This window comes from Babylonia areolata, chromosome 3, assembly GCF_041734735.1.
Source record: "Babylonia areolata isolate BAREFJ2019XMU chromosome 3, ASM4173473v1, whole genome shotgun sequence".
Lineage (NCBI taxonomy): Eukaryota > Metazoa > Mollusca > Gastropoda > Neogastropoda > Buccinidae > Babylonia > Babylonia areolata.
In genome coordinates this window covers 51,914,891-51,942,759 of record NC_134878.1, presented here as the reverse complement: position 1 = coordinate 51,942,759, position 27,869 = coordinate 51,914,891, and the positions used below count along the sequence as shown (strand labels likewise).

At 43.2% G+C, this 27,869-nt stretch overlaps 1 protein-coding gene across 5 annotated transcripts in view; it reads left to right on the top strand.

Moving 5' to 3' along the window:
• LOC143280094 (glycogen debranching enzyme-like) overlaps nucleotides 1-27,869 on the top strand; it is an 80,883-nt gene that overhangs the window by 44,570 nt on the left and 8,444 nt on the right. For all 5 annotated transcript variants that reach the window (XM_076584628.1, XM_076584630.1, XM_076584629.1 and 2 more), the window contains 10 exons: nucleotides 3,457-3,728; nucleotides 6,775-6,908; nucleotides 9,294-9,427; nucleotides 11,086-11,264; nucleotides 13,408-13,510; nucleotides 16,764-16,989; nucleotides 18,246-18,357; nucleotides 19,058-19,193; nucleotides 19,582-19,694; nucleotides 26,998-27,212. In XM_076584628.1, coding sequence (XP_076440743.1) covers nucleotides 3,457-3,728; nucleotides 6,775-6,908; nucleotides 9,294-9,427; nucleotides 11,086-11,264; nucleotides 13,408-13,510; nucleotides 16,764-16,989; nucleotides 18,246-18,357; nucleotides 19,058-19,193; nucleotides 19,582-19,694; nucleotides 26,998-27,212 — 1,624 coding nt within the window. The remainder of the gene's footprint in view (nucleotides 1-3,456; nucleotides 3,729-6,774; nucleotides 6,909-9,293; nucleotides 9,428-11,085; nucleotides 11,265-13,407; nucleotides 13,511-16,763; nucleotides 16,990-18,245; nucleotides 18,358-19,057; nucleotides 19,194-19,581; nucleotides 19,695-26,997; nucleotides 27,213-27,869) is intronic.

Here is a 27,869-nt window from a genome sequence, read left to right as displayed (position 1 = left end):
GCTCAGGGCATTACCCCTACGAACCTTACGAGCATGCAGCTGGCCAACTTTTGGCTCTCTGCTCCTCGGTTCTCATCCTGTCTGCTAGTTCTGTGCGAGGGTACAGGTCTGCCTTCTGTACCACAATGCAAACAGCTAGGTGGTTCCGCCTTTGAAACGGATTGCCTGCTCAGAGAGGTGGCTAGGGGTGCCCCTCTGAAGGAAGCTAGAGACCCCAGAAGAGTGCCCCTCTGGGACTTGTTCCTGGTGCTGGATTTCATTCGAAAACAGCCCTTCCTACCATTGGGGACTATTCCTTTTGACATCCTCACCCTCAAGACCACTTTCCTTCTGTGGCTGGCCACAGGCAGTCGTAGAAGTGAGCTGCATGGGCTTAGTGGAATGCCACAAGATCTGGCCTTCCACAGAGATGGTTCCATCACTATTCGTTTCCTTCCAGAGTTTCTGGCTAAGAACCAAGACCCTGAGGTTCCTTCCCCCTCTCTGAGGGTCAGACCTTTGTCTGATATTCTTGCCCAAGATGATGAGGATAGGCACCTGCCCTGTTCGGTGTCTCAAATATTATTGGGATAGGTCTCGCCATAGGCGTTCTTCTCAGAGGTGTCTGCTCATCTCCCTCAATGAGAATTACAAGAAAGACATCGCTGCAGGCACCATTTCCCGCCAGGTTTCCCAAGTCATTCGTAGAGCCTACTCTCATGCACACAGGGATATCAGCTGTCTTCATCCCAGAGCACACGAAGTGCGGGCCATAGCGACTTCGGCTGCTTTCCAGCACTCAGTGCCAGCGCAGCATGTCTTGGAGGCAGCCTTCTGGCGGTCTGAGAATCCCTTCATCAACTTCTACCTCAGGAATTTCCGTATGACCAGGGCTGACGGTTCCAAGGGGATTTCCTTTGTCACGGCTAACACTGCCGTCTCAGTTACAAGGGCTCCCCATATGAACCAGTAGGCGTTGCCCTCCTCCATTTGCTTTAAATTCTGCATCAGTTTGACATGGTACAGTATATGACACCAAAAGGAGGAGTTTGTATTATACTCCATGTTTGGTGTTACATATACTTACCATGTCAAACTCGAATGCCCGCCCGTCCGTCCCCGCGTCTCCGCCGTGGTTCTCGTGGGGCATTTTTGTTCATGGCCACGGAATGATTAAGCGCTTATAGTTTTTAGAGGCGTTTGATTGGCTGAGAGCGGGTGGGCCCGTCTTTTCCCTGTTAGCCGCGTGAAATTTGGCCAAGCAGAGCAAACCAATAGGCCTAGTTTGCATCAGTTTGACATGGTAAGTATATGTAACACCAAACATGGAGTATAATACAAACTCCTCCTATTCCTTTTAATGACCTGTGTTGACCATAATATAAGTGTAAAGCCAGAATGGTTGAATGATCAGCTTTCTGATGCCAACACAGCCAGCCAGCCGGTATCTTTTTTTCCCATCAAACTCTGATGTAATACTGGGTCACAGGCACCCATCGAAAACAAATTTGATGGGAAATCCTGGAATTAATTTGTAATGCAGAGAATTTTTTTTGCCACTTGATTCTTTGACTCAGATTTTATACAACAGTAACAAGTTATACAATGAAGTTGTAACATATTTATCATCTGCTTAACCCCTAGGCTGCCTATATGATGAGAAAACTTGTCATCGCAAGCATGTACGCTTCGCTGCCACAATGATGAGATAACTCATCATCGAAATATTCTGACTTTTCCCTGGTTTGCATCCAGTTCATTGACAGAAATACTGGTCACTTTAGCTTGGGGAATCTTTCTAGATTCTATTCATAGCTAGAAACACCATCTACGTCATGAGGCAGTCCTTTATTTGAACGTTTTGGTTGGGTTACTGTCACAGTGTTTTGTCTGACTACTTTCCTCGCTCGCTCAACAAAATGTCGGACTGACGCCATGTTCAAGACATGCGTACATGGTGAACTAAATCAACTAAGATTGCTTTCTTTAGCTGATGCTCAGAAAGAATTGAAGCGTAAACTTGAAGGGGAAGACAGTGCGGTCTGATGAGAACTGGATAAAGCGACTGTGTGAGAGGGGTGAAGAGGAGGGGGGTAGAGACTGAGGGGGCGTGGCCCTCACATCCATATTATCACTTGGAGAAGTCACAGTGCATTGTGTATCTCTCTTAAAAAATTTTTAAAAAATTATTATGGTTGTTCTAGTGTGATTTTGTATTTGCAGATATCCATTTGTCCAGAAAATATTATATTTTAGTGCAAATTACCTGACTAATGTTTGTAATGAACGAGTTGAAAATGTGACAAAAAACAAAACACTGATTTCAAAACAACAGCATGTCACTAAAAATATTTCAAATGGGAAAAAAGTATGTGTTTTGTATTCTTTATTCATTTACCTTTCAGAAAATATATACTTTTATGGGTCTTTCTCCAGTAACAAAGAGCACAGAATTTTTTTGAAAATTATACCTGTTTTTTTTGGAAAAACCCTGGCAAATAGATTTCACTTAAATCTTTTTTTCCTGGCAGCGAAAGGGTTAAAGTACAATGTAAGAGCAAGCATGATGCGAAATTTTTAAGGAGATATCTTTCTATTTGAGGAAATGGTGCACATTTTATTGCACTTGGGTGGAAATCCTGAGTTTTCGCTTGCCACATGAGAATGACAAAATTGTTAAAACGTTCAGCAGGTAAGGGGTTAAATAAAAGGAGCTTGAAGCAAACAACAGTCTCTGCAGTCGCCCACCTGAGACAGAACCAGTTGAACATTCTAAAGCCTTTCTCCTTCTCGAGTCAGGACACCAGCTGATTCACAGGTCTCCTCTCCAGCTCAACAGCTACTGATTACTGTTTGAAAGCAGGTATAGGCCCTACTGCCTAGTGCATTTTCCATGTGAATTTATCCTATACACACATGTCTGCATGCTGTCATGAACAGCCGTACACATGTACACTGTTCCATTTTACACACTCTTTCTGACAGACAGAATGGACCTTGTGGTGCTTCTCAAGAAACTGAAGAGACAGTAGACCTGATGTGTGGTGCTTTTTCTTGAACTTGTCCTGACAACAGAGCAGGCGTGTGGTGGTGATAGGAAGTCCTCCTCACAGGTGATGTCAGGGGTGGGAGTATTTCTTTATTGCGCGGATTTCCATTTAGACATTTTGTGTGTGTGATTCATTCTTTTATATTTTTCCCTTAGTGATAGGAAACATGAGGGAGAACTGGACAACAGTACAAGGTCCTCAGAGAAGACCCCCTCAGTCAGGTGTTTCTGCCATAATTTACTTTTGAACACACTTTGGTAAACTAAGTGGCCCATGGACCCTGGCCGCCAGTGTTTCAGTATGACAAGCCCAGGGACTCCCCAACCATGTGATTGCACTGTGGTCTATGTCCAAAAAGTTTGAAAACAACCCTGGACACAAAGTAAAGCACAGTGTGGGGACGATGGTGTGTGCATGTGTGTTGCAGGACGACCCTGGCGGACCACGCCAAGACAGCGGTGCTGGAGCTGCGGCGGGGCATGGGTCAGTTTGGCTACATGATGCGCTCCTACAGCGGCAACACCACTTTCGACGACACCTGGGACACCTCCAACTTCCGCGCCGTGGTCAGCCGCCTGACCCTGGGTGACCTGAACCGCGTCATGTACCGAGTGGACCAGGAGGAGCGGGACGACAACTTTGACGTCTGCACCTACTTCATCCCCAACCATGGCACTCTGTGCTACTCCGGCCTGAGAGGTGGGTGTGTCATCAGCGTTGCTGGTTTCTCTCCGGCTGGTGGCGCTCTGTGTGTGTGTGTGTCTGTGTATTTTGGCTATATTTACATAGAGTATAAGAAACTGTAGAGGACAAAGATTAACCCTTTCACTGCCAGGAAAATAAGATTTAAAGAGATAGATACACAGTGCATCCAAGTGATAATATGGATGTGATGTGACACTCCCTCAGTCTCCACCTCCCTCCTCTTCACCCCTCTTACATGATCACTTTATCCAGTTCTCATCAGACTGCATTGGCTGAGTGCCAAGAATATCACTCGCACTGTGTCCTGCTAATAATTCGGTCACTTTCTGTCGTTTACTACAGCTGTAGAGCTGGCATCACTCACTGGTAGTTGTATCTTGGCCACTCTCTTGATTGCTCCCTTTATTTTCTATCAGATCGTCCTATAAATGTTCATCATTGTCTTCTCCGTCAAATTTACGCCTCAATTCTTTCTGAGCATCAGCTAAAGAAAGCAGTCTTAGTTGATTTAGTTCACCACGATTGCATGTCTTGAGCATGGCGTCAGTCCAACATTTTGTTGGGCGAGCGAGGAAAGGAGCCAGGCAAAACACTGCGACAGTAACCCAACCAAAATGTTCAAATAAAGGACTGCCTCATGACATAGATCGTGTGTCTAGCAATGAATAGAATCTAGAAAGATTCCCCGTGCTAAAGCAACCTGTATTTTTGTCAACAAACTGAACGCAAACCAGGGAAAGTCAGAATATTTTGATTACGAGTTCTCATCATTGTGGCAGCGAAGCGTATATGCATGCGATGACGATGTATCTCGTCATATAGGCAGCCTAGGGGTTAAGGTGGATGTCTAATTGTCTGCGTGTGTGGATGTTAGTATTGTAAGGTCAGTAATAAAGATATAAATATAGGCTCAAGTCTTCTCGACTTATCAGCCACCTTTGACACGATAAACCATTCAATCCTTCTTTCCCATCTTCATTTTACATTTGGTATCAACGGCACTGTTCTAAACTGGCTCAAATCTTAATCTCACAGATCGATTGCAGTCTGTCATTGTTGATAATTTCCATTCTGAGCCTGTTAAATTTGAACATAGAGTCCAATAGGGATCTGTTTTAGGCCCAGTGTTCTTCACACTGTACACTGCTCATCTTACTGAAATTATCAACCGCCATAATGTCAGTCTTCATTCTTATGCTGATGACACTCAACTTCAGAAGAGTGATACCCCTGAAAAATTGTTGTCGCTCTTGCAAGAAACATCCAACTGCTTCCTGGACATTCAAAACTGGATGACTCTAAGTAAGTTACAGTGGAATGCGGACAAAACTGAAGCAATGATCATAGGAACTAAACAAAAACTCTCTTCCGTCACAACTGATACAGTCAAACTTGGCAGTATATCCATCCCTCTTTCCAGTTCAGTCAGGAACCTTGGCATTGCCCTTGACAACACACTGTCCATGCAAAAATTTATCAGTCAGACATGTCAATCCTGCTACTGTCAATTGCAGCACATCAGTTCCATCTGGAAATACCTGTCCACTGACACAACATCTAGGCTTGTCGTTTCTGTCATTCTCTCTCGCCTTGACTACTGTAACTTTATATTGTCTGGTTTGCCTGTTTCATCCATTTAGTCCTTCAGCGCATACAAAACTCTGCTGCCCGACTCGTCCTCCGAAAGAAAAGATCTGAGCACATCACTCCTCTTTTGCAACATCTCCACTGGCTCCCTGTCTCACACAGAATAAAGTACAAGATCAGCACTATGTTATGAATGTTTTCACAAATCTGCTCCTTCCTATATCTGTGGCTGCTTTCACCTCTTCACTCCATCTCGCTCTCTACAATCGGCTTCGGATCCACTCAGTTTATGCATACCCAGATTCAAACATTCCACTGTTGGCCACCGTTCTTTCTCTGTCTCTGGATCTTACAGTTGGAATGAACTTCCTCTTTTGCTTCGTCAAGTCTCCGCACTCAGCTCTTTCATCTGGCCTTAAAACCCACCTCTTGCCAAGATAGCTTCCCTTCCCTGCCTCTTCCTTGTCTTCAATTTCTTCAATTTTAGAGTTATGCATGCGTGTGAATGACTGGTGCAAAAGCGCTTTGATTTGTCTCTGCACAAGATTCAGCGCTATATATATATATTATTATTATTATTATTATTATTATTTATTTAATTTAGTTTTCTGGTCTGGATGACTGCATTGTTCTTGAAGAGGCTCATGGATGTTGATGATTCCCTGTCATGTCATCATTATGGGCCATCTGTGATCAGAGAGATGTATTTGAACTTCCAAGAGGTGACAGTATAAACAACAAGGTAGTTTTGGCATTTATTAGTAAGCATGTGTGTGTCACAGATAACCTGCTGCTAGCTGATCTTGCCACAAGGTTTTGTTTCATGGGAGAAGGAAGTATGGATTTTGATTAGCCTTACAGCTGCACTGCTGCCGATGCCATCATCAGTACTGTTACTGTAATACATTCTGCATCAAGACAGGTACATTTCCAGTAAGGTATGACCGAGTGTACAGAGATGCCAACTGTTCGATTTCACCACATTTTGTTACCCTCAATCGCAGTTCATTCCGACGTTACACCAATGTCAGAATTGTTCTGATGAGTTCATTTTTGACTACATAGCATGGTCACATGCTTTCCTCTTGTAACGTTACACAGACGCTCTAGACATATCGATCACAAGGCCAGGGCAGTCACTGCTAACCTTGGTCTCGCATGATGATGCTCAGCTAATCGCTTGGGTGTTTACATCGAAACAGCATTGAGTGGACCAGTAGGCTTGATTGTAGCAGTTGAGTTACACCTTGTTGCAGGTAGGCCTAAGTGTTTGTATGCCTTGTAGATAAAATGTACGTTTGCTGATGTGGCTCGGAGTCCCGAGTGTTTCAGCCAAATTCAGAATATTCCTACCAAATTTCTTGATTGTTCCTACAAACAGTTGGCATCTCCGAGTGTAGTCTTTCCCCATTATGAATGGAAGGTGAGCAAACTGTGTGCTCTGTGGTTTCAGGGGTGGTGTCTGTGCTGGGAGAACTGCGCCCTGGCAACGACCTGGGTCACCCGATGTGCAGCAATCTGCGGGAAGGCGACTGGCTCATGGACTACATCACCCACCGCCTCAAACTGATCGGCAACACTGCCGCTGTAAGACTTGACTGACTATGTGTGTGTCGGTGTGCTTGATTTCTAAGCAGGTGCTTTTGTTTACCCACAGCACCTTATTTGGGTCAGATATGTTTTGGGTATTTGTATTTGTTTTTGTTTTTGTATTTCTTTTTATCACAACAGATTTCTCTGTGTGAAATTCGGGCTGCTCTCCCCAGGGAGAGGGCGTTGCTATACTACAGCGCCACCCATTTTTTTTTAGTTTTTCCTGCGTGCAGTTTTTTTTTAAATTTGTTTTTCCTACCGAAGTGGATTTTTCTACAGAATTTTGCCAGGAACAACCCTTTTGTTGCGGTGGTTGGTTCTTTTATGTGTGCTAAGTGCATGCTGCACACGGGACCTCGGTTTATCGTCTCATCCGATTGACTAGCATCCAGACCACTACTCATGGTCTAGTGGAGGGGGAGAAAATATCGGCGGCTGAGCCGTGATTGGAACCAGCGTGCTCAGATTCTCTTGCTTCCTATGCGGACGCGTTACCTCTAGGCCGTTACTCCACTCCTTTCAGAAATTGGGGCCCAGTATCCAAATCTGCATGAAAACAATGAATTCTCATTTGTGGGAATCAGACTACACCTAGGACCATGGCATGTGTCAGATGAGCACAAGTATGTTTTGTCTGGATTTGGAATCACCAGTCTTTTAACATCTTCAGTGCCCCCATATATAGATACAAACATATTCTTAAAAAATGCCTCACTATTTGCGCCAGGACGTACTTGTAAGTCAGCAGCATCTCATGGGTTGTGCATGCTTTCTTCTAAGTATACTTTCTTGCAGTAGTTTTGTGTGCTAGAATTGTTGTTAATTATTACCCTCCATAACCTAAAAATGCCTGGCAAGTTAGGAAGCACAATCCAAGATAATACCCGGCACTTGAAGAGGTGAAATGTGTGAAATGTGTTGCGCTGTGGTTGTGTATAGTTTGCCAAGAATCAAGTAGCTGCTGTCTGAGCTTTTTTTCTTCTTTTTTTTTTTAAACATTTTTTAAATTCCATTTTGATAGGTTGATATTTTCCAACAACAACAGCATCTTAATGGACATTTATAAAGAAGAAAAAAACAAACAAAGAACAAAAAAACAAAACAAAAAACAAACAAACACCATAAATACTCTGATAGAAACAGCCAAGCAGCTGGATTATACACTGGTTGGTTATCATCATGGAGTATTATCATTCATTTCTTAAGATCTTACACAATATGTCAAGGAATACAAACTGTCAAGTATCTTAGAACACGTTCACAGCAAGTGAACACCTCAATCATTTCTTATGAATATCAATAAAAAGAAAATAAATATCGGTGGTTAATTTTTGTTAATCATGAACAGGTTATTAATCATTTGTGATCAGTAATTTGTAAGCAGCCATCTGGCAGAGAAAATGGTATGGTTAAAGTTAATATATGCATTATATTCTTCAGTTCTATATCGAGTTTTTAATTTGTTAAAAAAAAACGGATATTTGTGGAAAGCTATCCTCAATTTTACATAAATATTAGTAATACTTTGCAAACAATATTATAAAACACAAAACAGCATCAGTTGTTATTGTCACATCATGTCCAAATCTGCTGTCTGAGCTTGCTGAAGTGTTGCTGTGTGTGGGGTTGCAGACAGGGGAGTGGTTTGACAGGATGTGTTGTGTATTTTGCCATTGCTGTGTGTGGGGTTGCAGCCAGGGGAGTGGTTTGACGGGATGTGTTGTATAGTTTGCTGTTGCGGTGTGTGGGGTTGCAGCTAGGGGAGTGGTTTGACGGGATATGTTGTATAGTTTGCCGTTGCTGTGTGTGGGGTTGCAGCTAGGGGAGTGGTTTGACGGGATATGTTGTATAGTTTGCCGTTGCTGTGTGTGGGGTTGCAGCCAGGGGAGTGGTTTGACAGGATATCTTGTATAGTTTGCTGTTGCTGTGTGTGGGGTTGCAGCCAGGGGAGTGGTTTGACAGGATATCTTGTATAGTTTGCTGTTGCTGTGTGTGGGGTTGCAGACAGGGGAGTGGTTTGACAGGATGTGTTGTGTATTTTGCCATTGCTGTGTGTGGGGTTGCAGACAGGGGAGTGGTTTGACAGGATATGTTGTATAGTTTGCCGTTGCTGTGTGTGGGGTTGCAGCCAGGGGAGTGGTTTGACGGGATGTGTTGTATAGTTTGCTGTTGTTGTGTGTGGGGTTGCAGCCAGGGGAGTGGTTTGACGGGATGTGTTCTATAGTTTGCCATTGCTGTGTGTGGGGTTGCAGCTAGGGGAGTGTTTTTTTGACAGGATGTGTTGTGTATTTTGCCGTTGCTGTGTGTGGGGTTGCAGCTAGGGGAGTGGTTTGACGGGATATGTTGTATAGTTTGCCGTTGCTGTGTGTGGGTTTGCAGCTAGGGGAGTGGTTTGACGGGATGTTTGCACACCTGAGGAAGGTCCCACGCTACCTGATCCCTTGCTACTTTGACGCCTTGGTCACCGGGGCCTACATCGTTCTGCGCGAGATAGCGCTGCAGCAGTACTCAGAGTATGTCGTTTCTCGCACGGCCTGCTAAATTTGATTTAATTTAATTAACCCCTCGAGTGCCATAGAATGCATCACGTACCTACATAGTGACGTCATTGATGATGTCATCAGAAGAATGGAAATAACTCTTAAGGCTGAAAATTCACACAGTTTATCTAGAGTGGTATATCTCCAGACCATTTCCTCAGTTTTAGGCTTATTGTTTTGTGACTTGAAACACCACTTTCTACTGATTTTCCCCTGGCACTGAAGGGTAAATGGTAAACTGGACACAATGCTCCCCATCTGCCCTGTGAATTGTTCCCAAAACAAGTGACCCCTCTCCGATTGATGATATTCTCCAAGTGTTCAAAGCGTTGGTGTGCGTGCATGCATGCAGTTCTACACTTGAAAAAGTCACTGCTTTATTGTAAAGGGGGAAAAAAAAATCATTATCCACTGTTTTGTTGTAAAAAGAAAGTAAAATGAAAATTAATACCCCCATCGCTCCCCCACCTTTCTTGTGTGATATATATGTGTATATAGGGTAGGTGTGGGTAACTCCAAACAGCATGTACTCGTAATTGCGAACGATTCGTATACCATCCCACTTCGAAGCATTCTTAACGGTTGAATTTCACAATTCAGCATCTGCTTCAACCTTTTTCTATAACCTTAATGAATATCCATTTCAAAGAACCTGTCAAACATCAGCTATTTCTGGCTATTTCCACGCTCTGTTTTCTCTTCACGCACCAATAGCGACCAAAGTTACAAACGTGCTCTTAAAATCAAAAACTCAATGGAAGCAAGTTGTAGGACTTGAACTTTGACACAGTTTAAAATAGTTGATTTGATCAGATATGTTGAATGCTCATTACCAGCGCTGGAAGAATTTAAGAAAGCATATTGGTGACAGATCAGAACATCAGTTTTGACAGGAATCTGCAAAGCAGTGTCGTTTGCGAACAATGCTGCACAGTTACTGAACACTCTCAAAAGGGTGTGTTTGTGTGCATGTGCGATCAAAACCAACAATACAACAGTCTGGTGCAATGTTCAAATAATATTTTATGTCTAATGAGTTATAAGATCTGCTTCTGTTTTAGCTGTCTACATGTACCCGAAGCCATTGTTCGCAGTTAGACTTGCCCGTTTGCGTTTACCCTCAAGCACCCCACCCCTGTATTTCAAACGTCGACAAAATGTTGAAAAGAATGAGCAGAGGAACTTTTCTTGGTGCAACCATTTAGAGAAAGCCTACAAAAACAAAAGAACTATGTTTGACTATCATACAACATGTTATCTTTACGGTACGCACGTTAAGCTGGTTGCTTCGACTGGATCGTTTGCAATTAGACATACCTACCCTATATTCTCACAGATAAATCAAATGGTCCCCAGTTTGAAGGATTTCTATAATTTTACATTTCCCTTTTTGATCTTTGCAAAGTTATTTTGAAATAAGGAAATAGTTGTTATAGTTATTACCTGCACTTGTGTTTACCTCCACTACTGAATTGTACATATATATGAATGTATATATATGTATGTATTATATATTCACTATTGTGTTTAAAAAAAAAAAAAAAAAAAAAAAGATAGAAAAAACACCAAATGAACCTGCTATCACCCAAATATAAGCTGAACTCCCACTGATTGTGGTTGTTTGTTGACAGCTTTGTGAAGGACGGGTCCACCTTCGTACAGGCCTTGGCGCTGGGCTCCATCCAGTTCTGCGGTTTTGTGCGCTCCGCCAAGCTCCCAGCCATGTCCCCCAAGCTGAACCCCAAGGTGCGCACAGAGAAGAACATGATCACTGGCGAGGAGGAAGAGGCTCCAGTGTCCATGGCAGCAGGTTAGTGCCTGATATGGCTGTAAGAATGTTTTTTTATCGTCCTGACATGTGCAGCTTTGGCCAGAGTGCAGAATCGTGTTCTTTGATTGGTGTGATAAAGGTGAAATATGGAAGGCAATCCATTATACACAGTGATGTTTGGGCAGTTTTCTTTTCTGTTTTACTTCACTCATGCGGAAAGAATGGATTAGTTAGGTCTTTTCTCTCAGCCTCGGCATGCGGTTTGTGTTTCAAAAGTTTGGAGAACCCCACGTGCTTTATCATTATTCCTGTTTCTCTTTGACATGGGAGATAAGCAACACAGAGATCTTTTCCAGCGCATCAGACTGAAGGCTGGAACAGCTGCTGACAGCCCAGAGTTTTGTGTTGGTTATGCCCTGAGCAGAACACACCCCAAAATCTGGAAGTTGAAGCAAGGCATTCTGCTGGCTCAGACTGGTTAGCTCTTACAGCAGAGTGGGGAGGAACCAAGAATTAAAATGAAAGTGATATCTTTTAGTGATGGAATGATTTTACTCCAGGTTCATCCTCTCTTCTCATTTTGAAAACAAAGTCCTCATTAACTAGTTGTTTATCCAGTAGAACCCAAATAACAGTGGTTGGGAGATGTTCCCATTCTCTAGTTAACTCGTTCAACCCTGTGCCCGAGCATTGTTGAGTGTGTAAGAATTGGTTTCATTAAAATGGTTTCCACGTTCCTGCATATGCATACACTACAAGCAAAGAGAACTTGCTCCTGTAGTGTTTCTGGCTTGTCTACATTTGTGGATTTTGAAGTGAAAAATGGTTGGATTTCAATACATTTTCTGCATTTTTCCTCATGTGTATGGCAGGGAAGCCTGCCGAGGCTGTATACTCCCCAGGGTAGAAGGGCTTAATGAGTGCAGCTCCTGCGATAATCATCTGGCATTCTGTTCTTGAGCTCTGCATAACAATCCTCTCTTCTATCTCTCTCTCTCTCTCTCTCTCTCTCTCTCAAGGCTACTGACTGACCAATGGAGGTTTTGTGACAACGATAAAGGCTTCTGGTTCTCATCATCCTATCTTGTGGTTTACTTAACCTTTGAAGTGCCATTGCCTCATATCATTTACAGAGATTATCATCTCGTGTTAAAAGCAAAAACCGACTTGGAGTTCTTGGTCAGGAAAGATAATCATTGATCCTGCTGAAGTGTTTGAGCAGGACAGTCATTTTCAGAAGTTAAAAAAATATAACCTGATGGCCAGTTTGCTTGCATGTATATTTAAAACACATTTCCCTCCTCACATTTTCAAGAGCTGGAATGCTGAATTGGGTTGGGGGGAGGGAGGAGTAGTTAATTGTAGTCCTTTTGAACTCTGCACTCCCTTACCCAGTACCTTGGATTTACATTATAAGGAGCTTGCCAGAATAATGTCTGCTGCTGATAAATGTCCATTTGGATGGAAAGCTTGAATTGTTCATAATTATTTATTCTGTGCTAGCAAAAAAATTGAGAAAGCTTAAATTGATTGCTTAAAATTATGTCAATATTTGCGTATTTTATTCAACACTGTGAAGAGTCATTTGGGTGTTGCATAGAACTGTTCAGATTCTTCCAGGTCTGTGGGTTGTGTGTCAAAGCCTGGGGGGGTGTGTGTGTGAATGATTTTCCTGTCCATTCTGCTGGGTTCTTAGTCCATCGTTCTTTCTGTCTGCCCCTCTGTTCCCTCCCTGAACAGTAGTTTTAGTACACCCATTGGATCTTGTTAATGGACATACCAGTATAGCTTTATTTTAACTGATTTCAGTGTGCTGCTTGATGGTTTGCTGCACTTACTTTTTTTTTTTTTTTTTTTCTTTTTTTTTTAGTGATGTGGTCAGTGTATAATTTTTATGGTGTTTGATATCTTGCAGTGTCTCATTTCCAGGGCTTGGATTTTTCTTTCCAAATTCATTGTGAGGTTCCACATGCAGGAAGATGGAATATACCAGTGCACACACACACACAGGTCTGATCTTGTGTTTGAAGATGTTGCTGTCCTTCCATGTAGATGTTAGGTCTGGACAATACTGTTATTATCTTTGCCCTATGATTGCAGTGTATCTGTGCCCTTTTTTGTGTGTTTTATATGGAAGAAGTTTTGAAGGGCGTTGTGATTGACCCGTTGTGTTGTTGTCCAGGTTTGCCCCACTTCTCTGCTGGTGTGTGGCGTTGCTGGGGTCGAGACACCTTCATTGCTCTGCGTGGCATGCTGCTGGTGACTGGACGCTATGACTGCGCTCGGTAAGTTGTGCAGAGTGACTGTACTTGTAAAATTGAGTTTTGGTGTCATATACTGTACCATGTCAAACTGATGCAAACCAGGCCTATCTGTTTGCTCTTCTTGGCCAAAAAGTTTCGTGGCGACTCCATGATACTACATCTCGCCATTAGACCGCCGTCTGCTAGCCAATGAAATGCCATTTCCGGCTGGAGGTAAACAGTCATTCTCAGTGGCCGCCGTTTTTCAGATAAGTGACATTGTCAATTTGCTCTGTCTTTGCCAACCTTTTATGCATTAGAAATGTTATTTTCATGCATGTTTATTGTTTTTTGCGGCTTTCCAGGACGTTTTCATCTCGGGATTCATATATCTTAACATTGTTTGCGTCTGTTTGTGAAGTTTTATTCAGTGTTTTAAGATAATCTCTGTGTGTGGTGTGTATGTGTATCAGTGGCAAACTTTTGTGAATTTTTCTATGGAAAGACTTTTTCAACACCAAAACTGGATAAAACATAGGAAAGACACACACGCACAGACACTCATACGCGTGCATGCACACACACACAAGCTACATGCACATACGCAGTTGTTTCACTCTTATCTTAAAATGTAATATCAACTTACCTGAATGTTTTTCTTTTAACTTGACAATTGATGCTTGCATGGTGATCAGTGAAGGGAGTGCCAGTTATTCATTCATTTTTCTCTTTGATATTTTGTTAGCGGGCATTTTCAGCCAAAAGATAATTTTCTGTTTTTGGTTTAAGCAGACAATTAAGTATTTTGAATTGAATTGATTCTTTCGACACATTCTGATGATTGAAGTTTGAGTCTACTTGACTATTGAGGACACTTAACTACACCATTGATATGTTTGTTGCATATCAGTATTGTATAAAGGGCACTGAATTATCCAGAAAGAGCTGGAAGATTTGAGCCAGTGACACGATTCAGAACTCTGTCCACCATCTTGTCTGAAAGTCAGTTACTTTGGTAATTATTCAGCATGCTTTAGCTAATTTTGTTATAAGTATCTGAGTGATAAGTCATGGAAAACGCGTTTCCGATGGTGAGCAAAAATATTATTTGGATTGATAAATGTTAGCACCAGTAATGCCTCCCCTCACTGCCCCTCATTTCCCCACCATCCCTTCTACTCCATGTTTCTTTGTGTGTGTGTGTGTGTGTGTGTGTTGTTGTTGTTTTTTGTAAATCAGTAGGAATTACACATGAGCTATGGAGAAAATGTTTGTGTTTCTCATTTTGTTGACTCACTTGTGTAAACAAAGTGAGTCTATGTTTTAACCTGGTGTTCGGTTGTCGGTGTGTCCGTGGTAAACTTTAACATTGACATTTTCTCTGCAAATACTTTGTCAGTTGACACCAAATTAGGCATAAAAAGGAAAAATTCAGTTCTTTCCAGTCATTTTGTTTCAAACAATATTGTACCTCTGGGATGGGCACAAAAAAAAAAAAAAAAAAAAAATGAAGCCTAATTATATGCAAACTGCATTTACTGTTATATTTATATTTTTTGTATTCTCTAAACTTGGCACTTTGATCTGATATTCTGACCCAACAACAAGAGCAGTCATTATTATCATTTTTTGTTCAAACAGGAACTTCTTTTGCTAAGCATAGAAGTTTTATTTATTTTGCAAACGTTTTGGTGCAGATAGTAAAAAAGGGAAATTACTCTGTAATTAATGCTGGGGGACTTAATTTGCTTTAATTGATCTTTCTCATCTTAAACATTACATTTTGAAATTATACTCAATACATAAAAAGCTTGTGTGTTTTACTCTCAGTGTACAGGGCTTTCACTATGTTCATTCGCCCAAGTGGTCTTTTTCGGAAAATACTAAAATCAATACGAGTGGACTTTACAGATATGTTGGCTGAGCCCTGAAGGTCATGGGCAAAAATCAGTTGCGTACACATATTTATACACATTCAAAGCGCGTGCCCATATTCTTCGCGAACGCGAACGACGCCATTTTTTTTTCAAGTTGTTGACCTGCCCGTTCAATCCTATATTCAATGGACAATACAGGATAACATGATGGAAAGTTGGAGAAGGAGACCGTTAAATATTTATTCAGAGAAAGATTTGTGAATGCCTCATCACTTACTGAATTATGCCCAAACTGCCATAAAAATATCCACAGAATCAGTGGGAATTCACAGTTAAAAATTGTAAACCATGCGAATTAATACCCTTGAATTGATCACGATGAAACGAAAAAATTTCCAGTCTTGACTTTTCTCAAAATGAAGTCCTTTTCACTTCTTACGACATTTAGAAGTACTTGTACTTGGCTCTACATGTTATTAGTTTAACAAAATGCTAAATTTTCATATCAACTTTAAAACTATAAAACTAGAATGAACATAAAAGAGAAATTGAATCGACCGTGTCGTACTACATTCCTGGAGGGTGTAACTAAACTTGTACATCTATCTAGAGCTAGTGAAAACGGCTAAATGTTGCAGTGTGATTGTGGCGATAGCCATTAAAAAGATTTTTTTTTTTTTTTTTTTTTTTTTTTTTTTTTTATTGCCCTCAAAGATTTTTTGAATGCTTAAGATACACCAGAATAATATGATTTAAACAGTGTTCTCACTGTGAATTACCGCATTTAATTTATCGCCCTTTAAAAAAGTATGTTCAAATATTAAATTTTAGAACGTCAGTTAAGGAGCCACGATAGTGTAATGGATAAGGCAGGTTCTTCTCACCCGAACACGCGGGGTTCGAATCTGGTTCGGATTTTTTTTTTTTTTTTTTTTTTTTTTTTAAACGTGAAGCTTTATAATAACAAATACAGAATACATTTTAACGATTAGATTTTTTTTTTTTTTTTTAAGTGTATCACAAGTGAGTCTTGAAGGCCTTGCCTCTCTTGTTGGTCACTTGTTTCTGCTACTTCTGCATTAGTGAGCTATACCTCCCATATCTCCCACATGAATGGGCCTTTATGCGTGTTGTTTAATCTGAATGTGAGTTCCTCCATGAAGTGTTTGATCCTGGATTTTGCTGACACAACTCTGCATCACATGTTTGGAGAAAGAAAGCAAGGGTTTGAGAGTGATTTTTTTGTTTTTTGGTTTTTTTGGGGTTTTTTGTTGTTGTTGTTGTGGGGAGAGGGAGACTGAGGGGGGGGGTTTCGGTGGTCAGGGTGGTCTGGAGGAGCATGACCAGGTATGTGTCTGTGCCAGATCTCCATGCTGAAGAACACTAACTTGTTGCTGCTTCCTTCCTACACCTCACAGGGGAATGATCCTGGGCTTTGCCGCCACCCTGCGTCACGGCCTGATCCCCAACCTCCTGTGGGGCGGCAAGAACGCCCGCTACAACTGCCGGGACGCCGTGTGGTGGTGGCTGCATGGCATCAAGGCCTACGTCACCATGGCCCCCAACGGGGACAGCATCCTGTGCGACCCAGTGTCCCGCCTCTTCCCCACTGACGACTCTGAGTGCCTGGAGAAAGGGCAGTGTGTAAGTAGTCAGCGTGAAAGGTTGTTTTTTAATTTGGGGGGGGGGGGGGGGGGGGGGGTGTGGCAAGTGTGGGTTTGAGTACGGTTGAACTTGTAGTTGTCTGTGCCACCAGTGTGATCTGGTGGGGTTTTTTTCTTTTTTTTCTTTTTTCTTTTTATTTTGGTCAGATCTGTGTTGTTTCCTTCAGTTTTTGTTTGCCAGTAAACGGGAACGTCATTGATTGAAAGTGGTTGCAAATAGATGAGGAAATAATTTCCATGATAAACAGTCAGGGGTGTTTGTTTATATTGAATTGGGTCATTGAACTTTTAACCCTTTCATGACTTTTTTTTTTCCTTTTCTGTGCATTTGGTACAATATTTTTAGTTGTTTGTTTTTTTTTGTTTTTTTTGTTTTTGTTTTTTTTCATTTCATTGTCTGGAAATAAACATTCTCTCCTTGATGTTGTTTCTGTCGTTTTGGTCCACAAAGGACAACTGTTTCATTGTTTGCTTTCAGACACACCAATAATAGAATTCTGAAGCAGTTCTTACTTAAGCCCACAAGAAATGAACTGAAGAGGAAACGAATGTTCACAACTTAAGCCGTTTTCAGCTAGGACAGGCCACACACAGGGCTATAGCGGATAAACGCCATGCAGATGGCATTGTGTGATGCAAGTGGTGTGTATTTGTGCTGCAGTACAGGGTTCACAAAAAGTTGAGGTCCACTTCATAACAGCAGGTATATTTCTTTAAAATGTTATAGATAATCAAGGGCTGATTATTGGTGGCGCTGTAGTGTAGTGACGCGCTGTCCCTGGGGAGAGCAGCCCGAATATCCGTTACAGAGAAATCTGTTGTGATAAAATGAAATACAAATACAAATGATTATGCAAGCTGCATTCGGTCTACTACTGGCCTCACCAATGGCTGTTTCAGGCACATGTACACCACAAACGGCTTGAAAAAAATGCACTTGAAAACTGATGGGTCATCAACTAAATTTACATTTATTCAGCGTTCTATAAATAATTGCTGTGGGGTTTCATTTTTTTAGAAATGGGTGTGCAATAAAAAAGTACCTCTGGTTATGATGATACTACGCTTGCTGCATACACCTGCTGCTTGGCAAGAATTCAGCCATCATTTCCGAATGCCCCCCGACGCCCCCAGCGTGCCCCCCCCCCTCCCCCCAAGAAGAAAACCTGCAAGTTACCAAGTAGTCTTTAAGCTGTACATGCAGAGGTTGTGTTTGGCATGTCTGCCCCCACACAGGACCAGCCCCTGCACGAGGTGATGCAAGAGGCTCTCAGCAGACACGTGGCTGGCATCAAGTTCCGAGAGAGGGGGGCAGGACCTGCCTTGGACGAGCACATGAGCGATGAAGGTGAGCGCTGGCAGCACAATTTTATAATTTGACTCCTTCTATTCCAGGTAGGAGTTAACTCGCACCATGATTATTTCCCCTGTGGACCTGTTGCGAGTATTCTCGTACCAGCACACTATTCTAATTTCCTTTATTCTTACTTGGTACAGTTCACATTCTAAACTGAACCATGTACGGATTCAAATACGGATTCCGGAAGCATGAAAACGAAGCTTTATTTGACTGATTAAATCAAGATGCATTAAATATGAAATCATTGGTAATATATTAACAATTGGAAACACACACCGACAAAAGAAAACAGGCCTTGTCTTTGCAGATGTTGAGTTGGGACAGGCACTGCTGAGCACCACCAAAGTGATTAAGCAGTAGTTAAGGGCAGCCTCTGGTGTGTGGCTTCCTAGCAGCCAAATATGTCAGTAGTTCCCTGTGAACTGCCAGTGCTGAGAATGTGGCAGACAAACCCGGGTGTGGCTGTGTATGGGAGACTTGGAATGATCAGCATGAGTGATCCCACTGAAATGGTGATGATGATGAGACACACACACACACACACATTATTGCAATGTTGATAACTGCTGTTAACTTTGGATTTTGGTGATTGACAGTTAAGTACATGTTTGCGTAATTGTTTTTCACGTTGATTGTTTTTTTAAGCACATCTAAATGAAAATTCCCTTTCTTTTTTCTTCCCCTGCAGGTTTCAATATTGAGGCTGGGGTGGAATGGCCAAAGGGCTATGTGTTTGGTGGAAGCGTTCACAACTGTGGCACCTGGATGGACAAGATGGGTAGCTCGGAAAAGAGCGGCAATCGAGGCAAACCTGCCACACCAAGGTTTGAATTTACTGACTGTGCCATTTTGTGTTTGTGTGGGCATAATGTGTGTGTATGCATGTATGTTTTTACATATGTGTGCTTAATTTTGTGCGCAGTCAACACACGCAAGGGTTGGCCTGTAATCAGCGCTCACTCTTTCCCAGCAACAAATATTTCAAGCGTATTTTGTAACAATATGTTCTAATGGTGGGTGATTTAAAGTGAATAGAAGTGCTTCTGTATCATATCATCAGATTGAAATTCGCATTCTAGTGGTTTCAGTTAGTGTCTTGAAGTTGAATGATAAATTTAGATATGCTTATCATTTTTTGCTAAAAGACCAGAAATAACAGTAGCTTGTTTCCACAGGAGCTAACCTGAGCATTGTTTGATAACATTTCTTCAGGGATGGAACAGCAGTGGAGCTGGTGGGCCTGTGTTACTCTGTGGTTCGCTGGCTGGGCCAGAGGGCAAAGCTGCAGCAGTACCCTCACACTGGAGTGGCCATCAACAATCCAGGTAAGAGACATACGGGTTGGTATTGGTTGGCTTGGGTGGGATGTATATGTGAATGTGTGTCTTCATGATTTACATCTATTTGCTTATTTATCATCATTGTTATTTATTTATTTATTTATTTTTGTTATTATTTTTATTATTATTATTATTACTACTACCTTTTTTTCTTTTTTTTTTCTTTTTTAATAATTATTATTTATTTATTTATTTGTGTAAGCTTATCTATTATTTATTCACTTAAAAAAAAATTTTTTTTAAACATTATAATTATTATTTATTTATTTATTTATTTGTGTAAGCTTATTATTTATTCACCTCTTTTTTTTTTTTTTTCCTCAAGGCCTGACTAAGCGCGTTGGGTTACGCTGCTGGTCAGGCATCTGCTTGGCAGATGTGGTGTAGCATATATGGATTTGTCCGAACACAGTGACGCCTCTTTGAGCTACTGAAACTGAATTGGGTGGGATGGGGTGGGGGAGGGGTGTTCAGTTTTTTTTGTGTCGCTGTATATTATTTTTTTGATGGTGGGTGGTCGGGGGGAGGGAATAAGATTGGATGAAGTGTGGCAAGCATAAATGTTATCTGTTGTTGGTTATAAGACATAGAACCTTGCCTGCATTATCTGGAACAGAACCATGGTTATTGAATCACTGTTAAGTTCGGTCTGTTGAGCACACCCACTAAATTTTGGAAAAAAATTGAACTTTATACATACATAAGCCGCACCGGCTTATAAGCCAAACTTATTTCCGGTACCGGAACACATACTACAGAAAAGCTGTCGATACTGTAGGTTATGAAATAAACACAAGTGGGAAACAACACAAAGAAAAGCAAGCGAAAATACTGCTTGTGCCACAAAAAAATAATAAACAAACACAACGAAAATAAGATCCATAATTTAGGGATAGTCATATCTATTCAACGTCATCCAGCTCACTGAATCCACTAAAATCTTCGTCTTCAGTGTCCGAGTTGAAAAGAACCAGCACAGCTTCCTCCACCATCTTGTCACTGACTTCAGCCTTGCTTTCACTTCATGAGCATGAAGGTGGAGGTCGCTGCAGGTTCGTCGCTTGCACTGTCGTCTCCTAGGTCAATCGCCTTCAATTTGAACGCTGCATCATAGGCATAACGTCACATTTTCGGCAGGATGAGGGTGTACGTTTGAGCAGAGTAGAACTGAATGCTGATCTGACTTTAAAATGTGCGGATTTGATTTATAAAATGTGAACAGTTAGCACACTATCCTGAAGCTCATCCAAAAATTCATGGACAGAAATCATGATTTTGGTGAGTTGAAGAGCAGCTAAGAATAGACGAGAACGTGACACTCCTGGGATCGTTTAAATCCACAATTTAATTACACATACTTAACCGTGACCCAACTAGTGCAGACTCCGGCAGGGGTCTGACATTCCTGTCCTGTGCAAACTATCCGCCCATGCGGAGCAGACGAAACTACGGCCGATAACCTCCCGGAAGTAGGTAACCTCCCCTTTGTCCCGCTGGTTATCGCCCTCTTTTTCCGGCAGCCATCATGACTCCTGTACCTGTGCTCTTCATACGGCTAAGTTTTTTCGTATTTTCTGTCTGTCTGTCGATTCTCTGGCGTTCTTGTTTGTGGTCAAATTATGTCTCCAACCAGGTCACATAATTATGTAGCTCGATTGGGGAATCGTGCTAAAATTAAAGCGCGATCGCAATCGATTCGCTGACACTCTGGGCCCTCTACTCCTGGCCCTCTAAACAACGCCAACCCGCCGCCTTCTCCACTTCCTCCGCTCCCTCCGGTCGACTCCAGACCTCCGCCACCTCCTCTGATGACTTCTAGAGGTTTGTGGTCACACACTCAGGTCAGTGTTACCTTTCATGTCATTTTTATCGATCCGCGAACTCACTCGACGCGATCCGCGTTTTCTCGGCCCTGCCAGTCGGCAGTGTACGAGTCGATCTCCTCTATCTCTTTACCATACCCACAGTTGCACCAATGGAATGGCCACAATCCCTTGGGGGGAAAAAAAAAAAAAAAAAAAAGGCAGCTTGTCTTGGATCCGCACGTTAGACTGGGCCCTATGTGCGATGCGTCCGTGGTGGCGGCCGTGACATCGGATCACGCGACCCCCCACGCGGCTTGCCTCGACCGTCTCGGATCCAATAGTGACCGAGGCGTGTAGGGATGCCCTCCCCTGGTGTAGGGAGGAAGGTGGACCACTAGGGGACACGCTTGCCCATACGCGTGCACCCCCCCCACCTTGTCCGGATCACCCGATCCAAGGGAGGCAACCCCTGCTTCGGCACCCTTGCCGGTGACTGCCGCAGTTATTTCCCTTGCACCGGCACTGCTCCTCGCCTTCAGTGCGAGTGTGTGCACGGTCCTACCAAGCTATGCGGTGATGACCCCATCTGCCACACCGCCGAGTGCTGCTGTTTCCCATCCACTAATGGTGTCTCAGCAAGCTACTCAACCAAACAATCAGCAACTCATCGCTAAACTTGCTGCAGCAATTATGCACCACTCTGCCTTCCGGTGCCGCGTGCGCCCACAGAGCAGGTACGTGCACGCCCCATTGGAACTTAGGCAGTGTTGGATTCTTCTGCCCCATTGCCTAACTCTGCTGTTTCCCAGACTAATATTGGCACTTCCACGTTGGAGTACCTCTTATATCATATCATATATCAATATCAAGGCGTGCAAGCCTGACAAGGCCTTTTACCCGCTTGAAGTGGGGAAGAAAAAGAGAGTCCCCACGTATGTCTGTTGCATTTTTCAACATTGAGTGCGCAGTGCTTGAAAAATCAGAAAATATGTAAATGAGTTTTGTATTTAAAGTTTTCACAATGAATATCAAGATAATTCTTACATGTATTAATAACTCGATCCTGCCTCTCGGCAGTGCTCGGGCCGATCTTGTCTATCACTTTATCCGTCAACACACAACTGACAACTGAACGCCGGTCCTCTCGCAGGAGCTGTTCGCGAGATTGGACCGCCGTTCAGCAACAGGGGGATGCACATCCCACGGCAAGCCGACGGACTTGTCACCCCCTCGCCCACGACGCCCATAACACTGGATTACGGCGCCGTCATGCCACATGCCCTGACCGTCTCGCGTCCGATGGCAACCGATTCGGGTTGGGATGCCCACGGCACTAAGGGGCATTATAATTATTCCCCTTGCGCTCGTTTTCACCTGTGTCGGTTACGGTGGCATCGAACCACGGACTCTCACACACAACATGACACTCCTCCCTGTTCAGCGAGGACACGTCGCACAAGGGGGATATGTGCTCTAAAGACACATTCCTTTTCGATGATTTTCGGCGCCAAGGGAGGCAACTCCACATTTGTAACCTATGCGCTCGAAGCTGTGGTTAGTTTCGCCGACACAGCACATCACTCCTGCCCCCCGTGCTGTCCACCAACGATGTTTTCTTTCGGTTTCTCATTGGGTCCTCATGCCCAGTCAGGGACTTTACACATCTTTGCATAGCAACTGCACTTTTCTTGCTGTTTCTCAGGCTATTGGCTACAGGAAATGCATCACAATATTTCCCCTTCTATCCATTTGATTTATTATCACAAGCAACAATCACGAAATATATATAGAAAAATCTATACATATTTAAAAAAAAAAAAAAAAAAAAAAAAAATCTATATATATGTATATATATATATATATATACATATATATATACACATATATATATACACACACACATATATACATATATATGAGATATATTGCTACATTCATACGCATTTCTGCTTTCACGTATAGATGCGTACTTATCCATCGGTATACACATGTGTATGTGCTTATGGGATAGGTTCAGACGACTTTCATATTAACATGTACAATTATATTTCTATCTCAATTCATTGACATCTGTTCATTGAGATTCCCTACATAGCAATATAGGCACACTTGCATTTGCGGCCTTCTGTTCACAATGCCCAGAACTCTCTGCCTCTACGTACTGGCACTTTATTCATATGCGTATGTACATCTCATATGTAGGTGCATGGACAGATTCCTTTCCATTGATGATTATGCACACTTACCCACTTACTTGGGTATATCGGTGCACGCTACACGTATGCTTATACAGCCGCTTATTTCTTGTGTCTCGATCTCTTGTCATTGGCATACTTCTGACATCACTTGAGCTGATGGAAGTTTTTATTCCCTTGGCACATATATGTATTCATTTTCATAAATTCATCCCTACCTTGCTTTTGGAGGACGACTGCACTCACAAAAATAAAATAAAATAATAATAGCCTCATTCACGCCTGAATGTATGCTCCTTCACATTTCAATAGTGGCTGGTCCTTAGGGATCCACACATACCCCCTTCACACCCACAGGGCTAAGAATGCCTCTCTTGGTGCAAGGACGGACAAGGCAACCCAACTCATTTGCCTGCAACAATCACCCATAAGGCTGGAGATGCACAAGGAAGGGTGAGGCAGTCCAACTTAGAGGTGCCACTCTGGACACACATGCCTTTCATTCCTTCCAAGTTTGTAAGGCATCCCTTCTTTCTCCCCTTGCCTACAACAACCCTTGGTTTGCACCACTGTGATTGTGACAAAAGCTCCACACAGGCCCTACATCCTAGCCAGCCTTCCCATGAAGAGGTGTCTATCTTGCCTTACAAGTTTTAGCGGACCCAAAAACTGCCCACTGGGCAGGAGACGATCACCCTCAGCCCATCTCTTCTACTCCTCTCTAGTAGCAGAAGGCCTGGGTCATAATTGTTTTCCTCTACATTTGAGAGAAAGGCATATTGACGAGGACGGATGCGTCCCACAAAGCACAACGAACCGTCCATTAGCCACAGGGGTGTACCTTTCTGCCCACTCATACCAGCACGGCAGATGCCGCATTCAAGCACATCAGTTCACCCCATCACCTTGCTTGAACACAAATCCAGCATCAACGTCTCAAACAATTGGCGTTCGAAAGCACTTTCTGCACTTAGTCTTCCCTGCCCGATCCTTTCGGCCTCTACACACAACCACTGCTGTGGTTACAGATGGCCATTCCTCCTCAAGCACTGTCTTTCCAATGAGACACTTCCAGAGGTTGCTAGCCTAGGCAGGCTATCCCATCATGGAGCCCCAGCCTTCGGTCAAGGGACTGTCAGAGGATGACTTTGTTGTCACTTCGGAAGCAAGCACCATGTCTTTCTGACACACGGTTGCACCACAAGACCCCGTCAACTCTTTCCGGCTTCCTTACATTGCAATATAATCTGCATGGTGAACACCTTCGTCCCTGAAGCACACAGCAGCTGTTTCCTGGTTTACCCATGCTGATTGGTGTCCTCCTAGGAACAGTATATGATAATCAGTCGAGTACGACAGTCTCCATCAGAACAGCAGAGGAGGCATCTGCTGTCCAGTCTATTCGGGCTGGAATTCGATTATACAATTTATAGTAGAGAGTGTTTTGCCCAAGTTGCATCCCCGGTCCCTCAATCAAGAGGGCCTTAGGACTCATAATTGGGAAGGTTCCCAAAGGCTACTTAGGCCTAAGGCTACAGCACTAAGTCCCAGTGCAATTCGACTTCTAGTCTGAGAGACATAGTCATTCATGAAAGACTAAGCTGCAAATGATTTCCCTTTGCAATTAAGAAACCACTGATAATACAGCTCTCACCTTGCAGTTGGCCATACTAAAAACGTATGTCAGATCAGTGCCTTGATGTCAATAGCCAGTACAACACATCTTGAGCCACTTACCTCCCTGCCCCGCCCCGCTCCATCCCAGACTCAGTGCGCACCACACACAGCCAGAGGCCTGTCATGGATCCGGTCCCCTTTCTCACTAAAGAACCTTCAGCAAAAATTTTCCCCATGGAAACCCTCTTCCATTTGGGAATTCCATCACTGAATGAGACTCAGTGACCTGTGGGCACATGAAATGCACTTCCACAGCCTGATCCAACCCAGCCATTGACTGCCGACAACTTTCTGCAGGTTACTCCAACAGGCCACACTCAGGCAGAGAAGCCACCAAGCCTTCCGTATGCCCCTTCGTGATGGTACCTACCTGGGCAATTACACAACCCTGTCCCAGAGACACCAGGGACATCAAGTCTTTTGTTGCCAAATGTCTGCCATCCTATGCATAGGCAACATACCAGTGCTGTCATTTTTTGACAACGTCAAAAAAGGGGGGGGGCCAGGGGCGGGGGAGTGCCCATCGCCTGTCAGCTCGCATGGAGGAGCTCCACAGATCTGGCTGTCATGCCTGAGGCAGGCCCAACACGGTGACCTACCTCTGTCTCGTGCCACAGTTTCCTTCAAACACAAAAACCACTTCCACTATCGGCCCACATCCGTTGTGGAATCATCAGATCAAACCACATGCGCACCTCCTTGCATTGACGCTCATCCGCGCTCGTCTGCTCAGCTGTGGTCCACAGACCTCCCCCACAATACAGCTGTGGACCTCTGTCTTCTTTACCCGCACTAATGTCCTTAGGCGACACAGTACACTCTACTTTCGTCAAATTCTACTTGAGGGACACCTATCGCCTAAGGGATAATGGCTCATCGACTTCTACCAGAGAGATGTCGCACGCCTGCGGGTTGATGGCGCAAGAGCCATCGCTTCTGTGGTAGCTGCACAACTGACCATCACAGCTCACAGACAGTAGAACAGGCGAGCCCTCCACCTTGTCGTGCTATTCTGCACTAGTTGGGTCACGGTTAAGTATGTGTAATTAAAAGGAAATTTTCTATCTAAAATTACGTTTAAATAACATACTTACCGTGACCCAAATTTAAGACCCTCCCGTCCTCCCCGCTTCCTGTTCTTCCTGCTTGCTGCGCTGGTGATGGCATATTGCCGTCAAAAGAGGGCGATAACCAGCGGGACAAAGGGGAGGTTACCTACTTCCGGGAGGTTATCGGCCGTAGTTTCGTCTGCTCCGCATGGGCGGATAGTTTGCACAGGACAGGAATGTCAGACCCCTGCCGGAGTCTGCACTAGTTGGGTCACGGTAAGTATGTTGTTTAAACGTAATTTTAGATAGAAAATTTCCTATGAGCCGCATCATTGTATAAGCTGCAGAGGTTGAAGCTGGGGTAAAAAGTCACAGCTTATAGACCGAACTTTACAGTAGGTGACACTTTGAAAAAAAACAAAAACAAACAAACAAAAACACCACCAACAGACCCCAAAGATGTTCAATTTAGTTCTGCAAATAAACCATTTTGTCCCCACCCCCCACCCCCCATCCCCTCCCTCCACACTTGTCAACATTCCACTGTTGTGGCTGCTGGCAGACTTCACGGAGAAGGTGATCACCTTTGAGCAGTGGGCGGACGCCATCAAGGCCAACTTTGAGGAGGACTTCTACATCAGCGAGCAACCCAACCCTGCCAATGAGCCCAATCCAGAGCTGATAGTGCGGCGTGGGATATACAAGGACTGCTTCAACGCCACACAGTTCTGGTCCAACTTCCAGCTACGCCCCAACTTCTGTGTGTCGATGGTGGTGGTAAGTCCCGCTGCTGCTGCTGCTGCTGAGAGGAGAAAAGCATTTGTTTTAGATGGCTGCATGTTCTGCCTGAATTGAGCTGAATTTAATTCACATAATACAGTTTTATGGGTTGTATTAATCAGAAACTAATGCTTACTGCATGGGTTAGTAGGTGCAAAATCTGTGGCCTACCTTGTGGCTACTTCAGTGAAGTTGTGTCAGAAGTAGTAGAGAGGGGCAGAGTTGGGATGGAGTCAAATGTATGTGCATGCTTTCTGGAGATTTTTTAGACTTGTGCAGATATGTTTGCGTTTTCATGGTGTACAAAGATCGGCGCATGTGTTTTTCTTAGGGGTGTGTTTTGATCGGTGTATGTATGCAGACATGTTTTGCGTGTAAAATGATTCGTGTCTGGGTTTCAGCACATCTAATGATTTTGATCTGTAATGTTAGAATGAGAATGCAGAAAATGTGACATTTGAAGGGATGACACTGTGCACACACGCACGCACACACACTCACTCTTTATTATCTCTCTGCTGTTAAGATAGCTATTTCATAACACACTATTTTGCAAAATGGGTGTCTAAAGCTTTTGAAAGTAAACTAGGAAAACCAAGACATTTTGTTATTTACTCTTTCACTATTTATGGATTAGTTTTGCCTTATGACTTT